The sequence below is a fragment of the Theropithecus gelada genome, chromosome 20 (genome assembly GCF_003255815.1).
Source record: "Theropithecus gelada isolate Dixy chromosome 20, Tgel_1.0, whole genome shotgun sequence".
Lineage (NCBI taxonomy): Eukaryota > Metazoa > Chordata > Mammalia > Primates > Cercopithecidae > Theropithecus > Theropithecus gelada.
Window position 1 is genome coordinate 46,511,766 of NC_037688.1, and position 12,145 is coordinate 46,523,910.

Below are 12,145 nucleotides of genomic sequence, written 5' to 3' on the forward strand. Positions count from 1 at the left end.
CTGGACGGCCTCGTGACCAGTGGGGCGGGGCCAGAGCCAACTGCGAGACGGGCGGGGCGGGGCTTGCGGGGCTGCGTGACCAGCGGCGGATCACGTGATGCGACGCCAGCGCCGGGCCTCCCAAGATGGCGGTGTGCATCGCGGTGATCGCCAAGGAGGTGCGTACGCGCGGCGCGGGGCGTCCGGGCCCGCACCATCCTCGCCTCTCCGCTCTGTCTTTCTTCCCTGGGCCTAGAAGGCGCCTTAGGAAATGGGACCTGGAGGAGGCCTTCGCCGAGCTCCAGGGGTCAGGGGCTTCGCGGTGGACGAGCCACCCGGCAGACCCTGAGCTCCCCAGCTCCGCGCTTGCCCGTCCCGCTGCTGGACGCACCCCTCGGCGCCCCAGGTCTCCTCCCCGCCAGGACCCACCAGAAGCCTAGGTGGTCCGGGGCACTGCCTCCGTCCTCAGTAGGTTCTGCCGGTTCTCCCATCCAGCGCTGGCTCCCCGCGTACGGCCCTTCTGCCAGTCTCCCAGGAGCCGAGTTAAAAACCAATCGGATCCTGTCACGCCTCTGCCTGAGACCTCTGCAGTGGCTTCTCGTTGCCTTAGGATGCTGTCTGAATAACCTGGTCTGGTATCCTTTCCCCCCATAACCCTTGGCACCCTCCGCTCCAACCAACCAATTTTGCAGCTCCCTGGACATGCTTTGCTCTCTCACCTCTGGGCCTTTGCACCCGGAACACCTCTCCCCAGCTCCCACCCTCTTTACTGGCCCACGTGCATTTCTTCTGGAAAGCATTTTCTGAAGGCTGAGACTGAGCTGGGTGGCTGTCCACACTGTCCTCCTGCTGCATGGAGCCTTCATTTCCTAGCCAGGGTCTGCCCTGAGACCACTCTGGAGGCCGCTCCCTGCTGGGCAGTGGCTGCTGCTAAGCTTCTCATGGGCTTCCCTCCTGGCCACAGATGATCATTTGCTTCTTTGTGGGTTTATTGACTAGGTATCATGTAGCCCCATGAGAGTAGCGAGGACTCTTGTTCACTGTATTTTTGCAGGACCCAGTGCTGAATTTACAGGGTAAATGGTGGTGTGTGAAAGCCCAAGAAAGCAGCTGTTAATTCTGGGCTTACAATGGTCAGGAATGAGAAATGAAGGGAATTTGAGCTGAGTCTTGAAGGGTTTAGTAAAAGGGTCAGTGTCAAGGTGAAGAAAAGCCAGTATTTAGGGTGCTGTATTTGGGTGACCCATGCAGAGCTAGAGGTGGGCTGAGGCAAAGTGGCCTCCAGGAGAAGGTGAGAGGCCTGCCCAGGTTCCAGGCTTGATCATCAGGCTGTGCTGAGGCCCATTTTTCTGAGTTGTCTTTTCTGGCCACCCTACTGCTGCTGCTTTGCAAACAACACATAAATCTTCTTAGGTTAGATGGGATTCCCTGAAGGCAGTGCCCACTGCGGCCTGGAGAATGAAGCGGTGGGCCTTAAAGAATGGGAATGCATTCCCCGGGTGGCTGAAGGTCACGGCTCTGCAGCATAGTTCAGAGCTGGTGTGCGCTGGGTGGAGTCTTGTCCTTTCAGTCGCCGTCATCCTTTCTTGCAGAATTACCCCCTCTACATTCGCAGCACCCCCACGGAGAACGAGCTGAAGTTCCACTACATGGTGCACACATCTCTGGACGTGGTGGATGAGAAGATCTCCGCAATGGGGAAGGCCCTGGTTGACCAGAGGGAGCTGTACCTGGGCCTGCTCTACCCCACGGAGGACTACAAGGTGTATCTTTCAGGGCAGGGTGTGTGTCAGGGAGTGCCTACAATTGTCGGATATACTTTAGGATCAGATAGCTTGAAACCTTTGAGAAGAAAGAAAAAGAGGTGAGAGTTTTTGGCCAGCCAGGGAATTAGGGACGCCTGAGGTGAATGAAGGCCTCTAACTCTTCTCTCTCTTTCATTGGAAGAATCATTTGGGAAAAGCAAGGCTAGAATGCCCTGTAGAATGTTTTGCTTTGCACGTGTCTGTTGTCTGGTTTGCAGAGGAACTGGAACACTTCTGCTTTGTACCTGCAAGGATTTATTTCTGTGCTTTTCAGGGGGAGCCACCACCTTTGAGCAGGGGATAACGGTTTCATTTATTTTGTTAGGCCTTGCCTCATACGTCACTAGACACTCTCGTCTAGTCCCTTGAGACAAATCACTTGAGGCCATGGAGTTCAAAGGCCTTCCCAAAAGCGATAATGTAGCTTGTCCATGGTGACATTTGCTGGTAGCCACTATTTTACAAAATAATGTGGCCTCTAGAGAGGGGATCTGCCTTGTTCACGAAGCCTCTGCTTTTGCAGTTAACTTTCTGGGCCAGGCATTGATTCCTAAAGAGGGTGAAGTGATCCAGACAGACAGACTGAGAGTCTAGGCGATTCGGCTCTTGGAGTGTGAACTGGCTAAGGCTTGGCTGCCTGCCCCTTGCTTCTCCCACAAACCCCAGACGTTGCCCTAGCGAAGTATTTAGGCTCGCACCCAGCATGGTCACTGCAGGACCAGCCCAGCCTGGGCATTTCCTGTGATTCAAGGTTGCCACGTTTCTCCAAAGGGAGGGCCCGCAGAGGGTCCTCCGCCGGCAGTCCCTGTGTTGCGAGTGCCTTCCCTAACCAGCTGTGCAGGTACGGCTACGTCACCAATTCCAAGGTGAAGTTTGTCATGGTGGTGGATTCCTCCAACACAGCCCTTCGAGACAACGAAATCCGCAGCGTAAGTTGGGGTTAGAAGGCCATGCCCGAGTGGGTGTTTTGTTTTTCCTTTTTGACTTTGTTTTGAAATGCTGAGAAACCACAAATCTGGCACTGGCTGTGTGTACCTGGCAATGTCACAGTTTGCTGGGTCTTTTCCAGATGTTCCGGAAGCTACACAACTCCTACACAGATGTGATGTGCAACCCCTTCTACAACCCGGGGGACCGCATCCAGTCCAGGTGGGCCCTACTTCCTGTGTCCGCATCCAGTCCAGGTGGGCCCTACTCCTGTGTCCGATCCAGTCCAGGTGGGCCCTACTTCCTGTGTCCGCATCCAGTCCAGGTGGGCCCTACTTCTTGTGTCCGATCCAGTCTAGGTGGGCCCTACTTCCTGTGTCCGATCCAGTCCAGGTGGGCCCTACTTCCTTTGTCCGATCCAGTCCAGGTGGACCCTGCTTTCTGTGTCTTGCTGCTTTCTCTCTGTAGGACCTGCCTTGCCATTTTGGTTGCCAAAATGCAACCATTTGGAAAACAAGGGAGGAAAGGTCTTTTTAAGCTATGAGTACCATCCCCCTAAAACCCCCAGGGCAGAGGTTTTAAAGCCACAAAGCCCTGTTTCTCCACACCAACTCTTACACAGATCTCCGGCGCGTAAAGTGGATGGAGTGTGTGTGGTGCGGGGAGCGGAGCTTGCCCATTTGGCTTCCCAGGTGTGCCCAGTGGGTACCTGGGGCACCTGCAGGACTCAGGGCCAAGCACATGGGCGGTGGCTTTCAGGGATCACACATTCTCTTGTCACTACCTGATCTTTTATGTTGAATTTGGACAGTCAGGAACCTGGTTTGCAGGCATCTTCCGAATGGCCCAGAAAGTAAACAGACTTAACTTTTGAATGGCATGAGGGAAATGTGGGGTCCACGCCTACACTCCAGACTTGCTTCCAGCGAGTCCCCAGTTCCAAGACATAATTTCTTGTGGTTGGCAGGCAGGAGGACGCTGCAGTGACCCCAGCCAGGCCCTTCCCTCCACCAGGACTCTGTCTTGGGGCCATCCTGGGTCCCAGATGGGAGCAGGCAGGCGAACGTCCATGCAGTCCTGCCTCCTGGGCTTCACAGGCCTGTCCTTGCCACACCACTATCCTGCCTGCCCATGCTGCTCCCTCCTCCACCCCTTCCTGGGGCCTTGGGAGACTGCACAGGGAACTTGGAGGCAGCAGATGGGTTCTCAGTGCCTGGTGGGGCGGGACTCCTGTCCTCGCCTCTCAGCTGAGTTCACGTTTCTGGACCCTGGAGAAGGCCCTGAGCGTCCTGTGGACGGAGCCCTGCTGCCCTGCCTGTCTCCGTGAGCAGAGAGGTGGAGGGCCTGGCTTTCCTCTGAGTGGGTCTGTTTCTCTTAGCAGGGCCTTTGATAACATGGTGACGTCCATGATGATACAGGTGTGCTGAATGAGCTGTGCTGCCGGCCATCGCAGAGGATCCCACGCGTGACCGTGGTGGCCGTCAGTCTGTTCTCGTCGCCTCTTCCTGAGTGGGACGCCCGGGGCTTTCAGGGCAGGCAGCTGTGCATGTTCTCTCAACTAAAGGTCTTGTGAGATGAGATTTGGCTTTTTCCTTCCGTGTCAGCCAAGGAAGGCTAACTAAGTTAACCTTCTTAGTTAACTAGTTAACTAAGAATTCAACTAAGGACTTTCAGGGGTGTGGGCAGAGGTTTGGGATTAGATGGTGTAGGAAGCCTGTCCCCAGTTGTCCCGAAGGGGCAGAGGCAGGGGCGCCTAGAGCCAAGAGTTCCTGAGCCTACAGGACCTGTGACCATGTGGGTCGCCCATTGGCTGAACAGGTGGACTGGTCTGGAGGGGGCGGCCTCCTGAGCCCAGAGCCAGCCTAGGATCTAGGGGCAAAAGGGGAGCCAGCGTGCCTTCCCACAGGGGAGGGCCCTCCTCTTTCTGGACTTGGCCTCCATTCTTTGCATCTGGCCCAACGTTTAGACTCAGCCTGGCCTGAAAAGAACGCTTGTGAAACCTGGGAAGCCTCGTGGCCCCGTGGCGTTGGCTCAGCTGCAGCCGTCATCCTAAGCCCTGGAGCGCAGACTTGAGGCGCCCCTTCCTGCCTGTTCGTGCTGAGGGGGTTCGGTGCCGTGTCGCTTGATGATATGACTGACTACCACCCAGGGCAGCGGCCAAGCCGCTGTGTCAGTGCCGCCGGCAACCTTGGGGTCCAGCAGTCGAGGCTCAGCCAGCTGAGGAGACCCCCCCGCAGAGCTGGTTCCAGCACTGGTCCAGGACTGGAGAGTTTCTCAAGGACCTTGAAGACCCCAGGAGCCCCTGCAGCAGGAAAGGCTGTAAGGGGGTCAGCCTGGGGCAGACACAGTGGGGGAACTTTCTCGATACATATTTGCCTTTTTATCCCATCCAGCAAGCACAGTGTTAATTTTATAAATTATAGAAGAAGAAATGAGCAAGGAGTGTGTGTGAAAACTGCACGTCCCAGGCTTCCCTCGCCCAGGGTGAATTGGAAGTCCTGGCGTGGGCCGAAGCACACCGGGCAGCTGGTCTGAGTGCATGTGGGCCACAGGCCACCCTCACAGGGTTAAATCTTTAACAAGAGCCTCATGTTTGTTAGAAAGTGGGACCCCAGCCCAAGCACCTAGCACCTCCCCACTGCAGCCCAGTGTGAAATCTTTGCCTTTTAGTGGGGATCGCTCCTGCCTGAGTCCTGGCTGTGGTGGGGACTCTGCAAGTTGCTAACCCAGCATCCATTCTCCTTCCTCCCTACTAACAGAACTCTAGTGCCTCTGCACAGCTCTGACAGTGGGCAGATGAGAACCATGTCCTGGCCTCCCTCGCAGCCTGGGGTGTGCAGCTGTGGCATGGAGGTGGTGGTGCTAGGACAGACTTGCAGGGAAGCTCCTGTGAAGGGGGCTCAGCTGCCACGTGCAGGGCCCTTCCCCTTTGCCTTCTTCCTGCCTGGAACATGGATGTGATGGCTGGTGCTGGCACAGCTGTCCTGAGAGCATGAGGAAAGAGTCACACCCTGAGGACAGTGGAGCTGATGCACAACGCAGGAAGGAGGACCCTGTGCCTTTGCTGACACAGAACGCTTGAAGGATCCTAGGCCTTTGCTGACGTACCAGCCCCGGACTACTTAAGTTCAGCTTTTTTTAAATGTGAGAAAATAAACGCACCCCTCTCTGGTTTAAACCACTGCTATTTGGGTTTTCTGTTAGGCGTAGCCAGACCCACCTGTAAGAACTTTTTACATTAGGGAGTTTTCACAAGCATTGTAAGGCACCATCCCCATTTTAAGTCCAAGGAAACAAGTCATGTGCTCACCTCTGATCTGACAGCAGAACTGTCACGTGGTAGGTTCGTGCTGTCTCCACCCTGGGGTTGGCCTCATGGAGGGCCACAGCCCTGCCCACTCCTTCTTCGACCCCAGGCGACTTCTGCTGGACACCACGTGGGGCAGCCCCTCCTCCCCGTCAGGCAGCGACGATACTGCCTCTTTCCTTCTGCCGCAGACGGGGGACGATGAGCCTGTTCTTGTTGTTAGTTGCCCACCCGAGCCAGCCAGAGCATCCGCCGCCTCGACGCAGCTGCAAAGGCCTCTGCAGGTCATGGCCCAGGGTCTCATCACCTGGAAGGGCCATGCTGAGGGGTTCCCAGGTCTTCCTCCGCCTTAGCCTGGTCAGGTGTCAAGTCCACAAGAAAGGAGGGACTCCCCAGGCTCACTCCGCTGTCTCCTTGCAGTGGCCACACAGAAGGCTGAAGATGGACAGGAACTAACCTGCGACATGGGCTAGAACAGTCAGGGACCTGACACACCCATGGGCGTGATACCTGCGTCAAGGCCAGCAGCGAACCCTCGCTGAGGGCCAGACCCTGGCTCTGGGTACTGAGCAGTCAGGGGCTGCCATCTGCAAAGTGCTGTGCTTGCCTCAGGCCCCTCCTGCAGCCCCCAGCTGCGAGCGGTGCGCACCAGGCCCTGCCCTGGGCAGCTTGACCTCCCTTCTGGGCTAGGCCTGGCTCTCACTCTGATGCTGGGACAGCCCCCTCAAGCCCACCCTGAAGCCAGACTCGCTGGCAAACCAGCAGAGGCCTGGGCAGAGCAGCTCACAGACCACAGAGCCCGGGTCCCCAGAGTGGACCTCAGGCAAGATCAGGACAGATCTTGGAGGGCCATGGTGGCTCCTTGGTCGGGTATCCCGATAATTAGGTCAGAGAGCTCAGTCTCCAGGCCTCCACCGTAACAGAGCACCGCATGGAGGGGCTTCAAACCCTGGGAATGTATTTCCGCCCCATGTCGGAGGCAGAAGTCCAAAGGCTGGGTGTGGCTGCGGCTGGCTCCTGGAGGCTCTGGGGTGGGTCTGCTCCAGCCTCTGCAGCCACTACCGGCCCCTGTCATCCTCGGCATTGCTCCAGCCTCTGCCTCTGTCTTCACACAGTCTTGGAGCGTCTCTTGGTCTCTGTAACCAGTGTGTGTTTGGGTTTAGGGCCACAGGTAACCAGTGTATGGTTGCGTTTGGTCTCATGTAACCAGTGTGTGGTGTTTAGGGACCGCAGATAACCAGTGTGTGGTTGGGTTTAGGGTGTGTGGTTGTGTTTAGTGACCGCAGGTAACCCAGGACCATCTCTAGACCTTTCACTGAATCCCATTTGCAAAAACCCTTTCAAGAGAAGTTCACATTCACAGGGTCTGGGGATGAGGACTTGGATGCTGTTTGGGGGGCATCATTCACCCCACTACAGAGGCCAACATTGACCCAAGGCCCCACGGTGGGGTGGGGTGGGGTGGGGTGGGGTGGGGTGGGGTGGGGTGGGGGCGGATTTGGGGAAGAGGCCGGTGTAGGCAGGAACAAGGCCCCACGGTGGGGTGGGAGGCTGGTTTGGGGAGGCGGCTGGTGTAGGCGGGAACGAGGAGGGTGGCTCATTCCCGGAAGCAGCGCGTGGCCTGGTGCTGGAGGAAGATGACTGAGGGGTGGGTGGGTGGGCACCAGCCCACTGAATAGGAGCTGGTCTGCACGGGGCTCCAGGAATTACCACACTGAGCCCAGTGGGGCACGAACGGGAGGCGCTGTCCGTCGTGGAGTGCTGGAGTCGGATGTGTGCACATAAGCAGCCTTGGGCCTCCGCAGCTGTGCATGCTTTCAGAGGGGACAGCTATCAAAGTGCCCAGGACAGAGATCAGAGATCTCCGCTTCTGTTTACTGAGCTGCTGACAAGGGCCAGCGTCCCGGATGTCTGGATCACTTGGTGGGGACACGTGGTGCCAGGGCAGGGTTATGGGGTGGGGGCGCCTTGACTGACACACAGGCAGTCGTAGCCCACCAGGCTGTCAGTGACGTTGACACCGGCTCAGCCTGTGCACACTGCCGGCTTGTGAGGGTCTAAAGCCCTGTCCTTCTCCCACAGCCACAGCCCACCAGCTGCCTTCTGTGTCCTGTCCCAGGGGAAGACACGAAGGGAATTGTGTGTCCTGTCCCAGGGGAAGACGAAAAGGGAACTATGTCCACGAGGGGAATGCACAGGAGTGCTGCTGCCATTTGCTTTTAAAAAGTACCCAAGTTTAATAATTTATGCTTCACCATTAAGAGACACGTTTCTATTTTTCTTAAAATGACTTAGTTGAAGAGCCGAGCATGCCCACCCCAAGCTGGCCTGGCACTGCCTGGGCCTCTGCCTCTGCCCGACCTCACTGCCCAGAGCCCCCCTAGATCCCTGTGGCGCCCGTGCCAGGCCCACCACCGGGCCATGACTGTGACTCGTGGCTGTGGCCGTAGGTCTGGGCCACCATACAAGGCCCTAGTGGGCCATCCCCTGGCCAAGTGGGGGTCAGCAGCTGCTCTTCCAGACACCCCTCTCCTCTGGCCTCGCCCCTGCCCTACTCCCTGCCCCAGCCCCAGGATGGAGCCCAAGTGGTTTACTCCTGACCCAGCCCCCAGCCCCTCTCTCAAAATCAGGCCTTCCCCTTTAATACGGTGAAAACCACGGTGAGAATTTTCCACGGGCCCTGCACGGAGAGAGAATGCACGGTGAGTGGCATTCCAGAGGGGAAGGGAGGTGGCCCAGGGCCCCGGGGGACAACAGGACAAGGATGCAGGGAGGGCACCTGACTGCTCAGGCAATGCCCCAGGAGGCCTTTCTGGTGACTCCTAGCTGCTCTCCTGGGATGGTCCCAGGAAAGGGAAAGGCAGCGCCAGGAGAGCCCCTTGGGGCAGCTGCAGCCCACCCCAGGGTCTTGGTGGGAACAAGAAAGGGTCACCTCTCCCAGCAGAGAGGCTGCAGAAAGCACCCCCCTAGCCGATGCAGCAGCCCCAGCCCTCACCCAGGCCCCAGCAGGTACGTTCCTGCAGCCCCGTGAGGAACAAGCTCAGGGACCCCCTCCTGCCCCTGATCCCCAGGCCCCGATGCCCCACCATGGCCCTCGCCCCCAGGCTGCCTCCACAGGCACTCACTCACCGGTTCTGCCCTCGTGGTCTGAGCCGGGGCCTGCCCTGGAGGCCGCTGAGGGGGAACGGTGCCCCCCTGGAACCTGGGTGTCCTCGAAGGCCCCCGCGGTCTGTGGAGCTGATCCCAGGGAAGTTGGTTCTTTTTGGCAGCACCTGGAGCAAAGGCCTGTTCCTAGTCCTCCTCGAGGGGCAGCTAAGACCCAGCCCGCAGTCCCTGCAACGCCCACCACCCCGGAGTGTGGGGTCCTGCAGGCTCAGGATGCCATTTGGGCCTAAAGGGTCCCTTGCCTTTGCCCACCATAGCTGTCATATGACACCCAGTCACAGCCAGCACCCCTGCAGAGGGGCTTCCCGCCCCGAGAGGGGACACTTCCCCACCATGTCACTGGCAGACCAAACCCAGCCTCAGGTCCCAGGGTCCTGCCACATCCTGTCCAGGCCCAGCCAAGCACTGTGCCTGAGACGCACTGTGCAGAGAGGAGCCAGCTGGGGCTGCTGTGTGTCCCAGGGCCAGTGGGCCAGCCCCTCTGTGCTCATATTCCTGGACCTGGGGAGCACTGGCGCACCTTGATGACCCGGCCTCGGAAGAGGCTCTGGTCCAGCTCCACGGCGGCCTGCACGGAGCCCTTGGTGGCAAACTCTATGTAGGCGTAACTGAGGGGAGGGACGGGGAGGGATGAGGCTGGGCCCCGTCCGCACAGCCAGTGCCCCCGCCAGGCCCCGAACTGACCCCTTGGGGTGTCCAGAGAACTTGTCGCACAGGATGGTGACTCGGTGGACCTCCCCGCAGCCACTGAAGTGGGCCTCCAGCTCCTCGGCAGAGCCCCCGTAGTCCACCTGGACCCAGGCCCAGACCCGCGTGTCAGGGAGACGCCTGGCCCAGACCCGCGTGTCAGGGAGACGCCTGGCCCTGACTCGGGAATTTCTTGGTAGAGGTGGGGAAAGAAACCCCAAGGCTGGGCCCCCGGGCGGGGACGGCCCCAGGCCTCCACCCCACACCCCTGCTGGGGACGGAGGGAAGAAAGGAAAGGAGATCTCACATGGAGCGCTCCCTTCCGGAGGGCTGGAGCCTTTCAAAAAGCTTCTCGAAAGTGGAGATTTCATGTGCAATCCTGAATTCCAGCTCATGTTGAAAAACTGGAACATGTGCCCAGGCCAGTGTTTCCTCGAGGGGACAGGGCTGTCCCCAGTGTCAGACTCCCTTCCCCGCAAGCCTGGCCCAGGGCCAGGCACCAGACCCCCGGAAGAGATGGGGCCCCACTCGCTGCCTGCCCCCCCGGCCCCCGCCTGCCACTCACGTTGCCCACGTAGACAGATCTGTGGTCAGCCTCCACCTTCTCCTCGGGGGTCCCAGGGAGGGGGCAGCCTGCGGAGAACACAGCTCAGGCCCGAAGGCCCTTGGCTCCTTCCTCACTCCTCTCACGGGGAAGGTGGCCCAGGTTTGTAGGGAAGGTGACACCTTGGAGCCTGCCAGGCCCAACCCTCATGGAAACTCTGGGACCCTGGCTCAGTGGGGGGCGGCCTGGGCCCCTGGTTCCTACCCGTGGCCTCAGGGCTCAGCAGCTGCCCGGCCATGGTGCCCTCCTCTTCCTCGGCCTGGTGCTGCACTCCCGGAGGCTGTGGCAGCCCCTCCTCTTCCTCGGCCTGGCGCTGTGCTCCCAGAGACCATGGCGGCCCCTCGGCCTGCTCCATGGCGCACACCTTCATCTTGATGGCCTCCAGCTCCTGCCGACACATGGCGCTGAGTGGGGCAGGCAGCCTGCAGGCTCTGCTCGAGGAAGGTGGGTGTGTGGCCTGCCAGCTTCAGCAGAGGGTCACAGCCCCAAGGGGCAGCCCTTCTCTGGACAGGGACGCTCCTTCCTGGGGTGATGAACTCGCCCCTGCAGAGAAGCCCCCGAAACTGCACCTCAAGGGCCCTTCCCCAGGCCAGAGACGCCAGCTTGACTCCGCAGTCTGTGCTGCGGGGTCTCCTTGCCACCTTCGTCCAGGCAGGTGGGCAATGGCCCTCCCCTCCTAAGTCAGCTGCAGCCATTTGTCACCCAGACCCCGTGTCTCCGCCAGTCCCTGTGCCCCAGGTCCCCTGAGAGCCCCAGGGCCTCCACACAGCTGTTACCTGGTCAGGCACTGGGCACTCAGCCAGGTTCTCTTGCTCCAGCAGAGACAACAGGAAGCCTGCATCCCCATCCTGGTCTTCCTCTGCCTCCTCTTCCTCCTCCTTCCCTTCCCCACCCTCTGGCCCCAGAGTCTCCTTGGTCTCGTTCCAGGCCCCCCAGCCCTGGGCCTCTGGGTCTGAGGAGACCGTCTGGAGCCAGGCCTGAGTTGGGGGCGGAAAGAGCGAGCGGCTTGGGAAGGGCCACATGGTAGAAGGGCAGGAGGAAGGTGGGCCAGGCGAGGCCTCCCCTCCGCTCCCCTCGCGTCCACACCTGCCCGGGCCCTCCTGGAGTTTTAAGCCCTCTCCTGAGGCCAGCTGCTCCCACTAGAGCATTTGCAAAGGCTGAGTGGGGGCTGAGCTTCCAGCCTTGGCTCCTGGCCCCGCCCCTTCCCTGTCACTGGGACAGATACCTCCAGGACACTCTCCCTGGAGGAAGGAGAGGCTGAGTTGAGTGGGGGTCACTGGTCTCTTCTGCTTCCGCCTGGCCACGCTGCGGCTCACTGGAGCCTTGGTCCATCACAGGGTTCACACCTCAGCAGCATCCACACGGCACGAACACGCAATCCAAGTGGGAACACAGGAGCGGTTGTTTCTGGTGCCAGGGTCCAAGCAGGCTGGGGAGGTGGCTTCCGACTAGGGGAGGCAGGGGCTGAGATGGTCCCAGGAGAGGGAAGGGTCTGAGCAGGGACGGAGGGCAGGTGCACGGGATGAGAGGGCCTAGGCAGGTCGGGGCGGGGTCCTGGGCCCAGAGGAGGGGCAGCAACTGCTGTCTCTGCATCCTGACCCCTGTGGAGTCCCAGGGACGCTGCCTCCCTAACCCTCATTCTGGGTCTTTTTTTTTTTTTTTTTTTTAAGA

The 12,145-nt window shown here is 59.5% G+C and overlaps 2 protein-coding genes across 6 annotated transcripts; one reads left to right on the forward strand and one right to left on the reverse strand.

The window, feature by feature from the left end:
* Nucleotides 1-61: 61 nt before the first annotated feature.
* On the forward strand, nucleotides 62-5,889 carry TRAPPC2L (trafficking protein particle complex 2 like). Of its 5 annotated transcripts, none has more exons than XM_025371184.1 (5): nucleotides 62-158; nucleotides 1,572-1,744; nucleotides 2,626-2,713; nucleotides 2,854-2,933; nucleotides 4,090-5,889. In XM_025371184.1, the coding sequence occupies exons 1-5, from the start codon at nucleotides 126-128 to the stop codon at nucleotides 4,136-4,138; spliced, it is 423 nt and encodes a 140-aa protein (XP_025226969.1). In that variant the 5' UTR covers nucleotides 62-125; the 3' UTR covers nucleotides 4,139-5,889. The 5 variants fall into 5 exon arrangements, with proteins under 5 accessions (XP_025226969.1, XP_025226971.1, XP_025226968.1 ...); XM_025371186.1 differs by having other exon boundaries at nucleotides 82-158; nucleotides 4,093-5,889; XM_025371183.1 differs by having other exon boundaries at nucleotides 100-158; nucleotides 4,072-5,889.
* A 2,769-nt stretch (nucleotides 5,890-8,658) lies between these two features.
* On the reverse strand, nucleotides 8,659-11,496 carry PABPN1L (poly(A) binding protein nuclear 1 like, cytoplasmic). Its single transcript, XM_025371354.1, has 7 exons — nucleotides 11,251-11,496; nucleotides 10,679-10,862; nucleotides 10,436-10,503; nucleotides 9,868-9,974; nucleotides 9,704-9,791; nucleotides 9,148-9,290; nucleotides 8,659-8,698 (listed from the first exon to the last, which is right to left on the reverse strand). Exons 1-7 carry the CDS (start codon nucleotides 11,494-11,496, stop codon nucleotides 8,659-8,661), a joined length of 876 nt encoding a protein of 291 aa, XP_025227139.1.
* Nucleotides 11,497-12,145: the final 649 nt, after the last annotated feature.

Bases quoted from the DNA above. Each gene is read 5' to 3' on its own strand.
- PABPN1L (XM_025371354.1), bottom strand. From the start codon at position 11,496: ATGTGGCCCTTCCCAAGCCGCTCGCTCTTTCCGCCCCCAACTCAGGCC. The intron at 10,504-10,678 runs GTAGGAACCAGG...TGTTCTCCGCAG, and splicing joins GCTGAGCCCTGAGGCCACGG to GCTGCCCCCTCCCTGGGACC. The intron at 9,975-10,435 runs GTGAGTGGCAGG...GCCTGGGTCCAG, and splicing joins GATCTGTCTACGTGGGCAAC to GTGGACTACGGGGGCTCTGC.
- TRAPPC2L (XM_025371183.1), top strand. From the start codon at position 126: ATGGCGGTGTGCATCGCGGTGATCGCCAAGGAG. The intron at 159-1,571 runs GTGCGTACGCGC...CCTTTCTTGCAG, and splicing joins TCGCGGTGATCGCCAAGGAG to AATTACCCCCTCTACATTCG. The intron at 2,714-2,853 runs GTAAGTTGGGGT...GGTCTTTTCCAG, and splicing joins GAGACAACGAAATCCGCAGC to ATGTTCCGGAAGCTACACAA.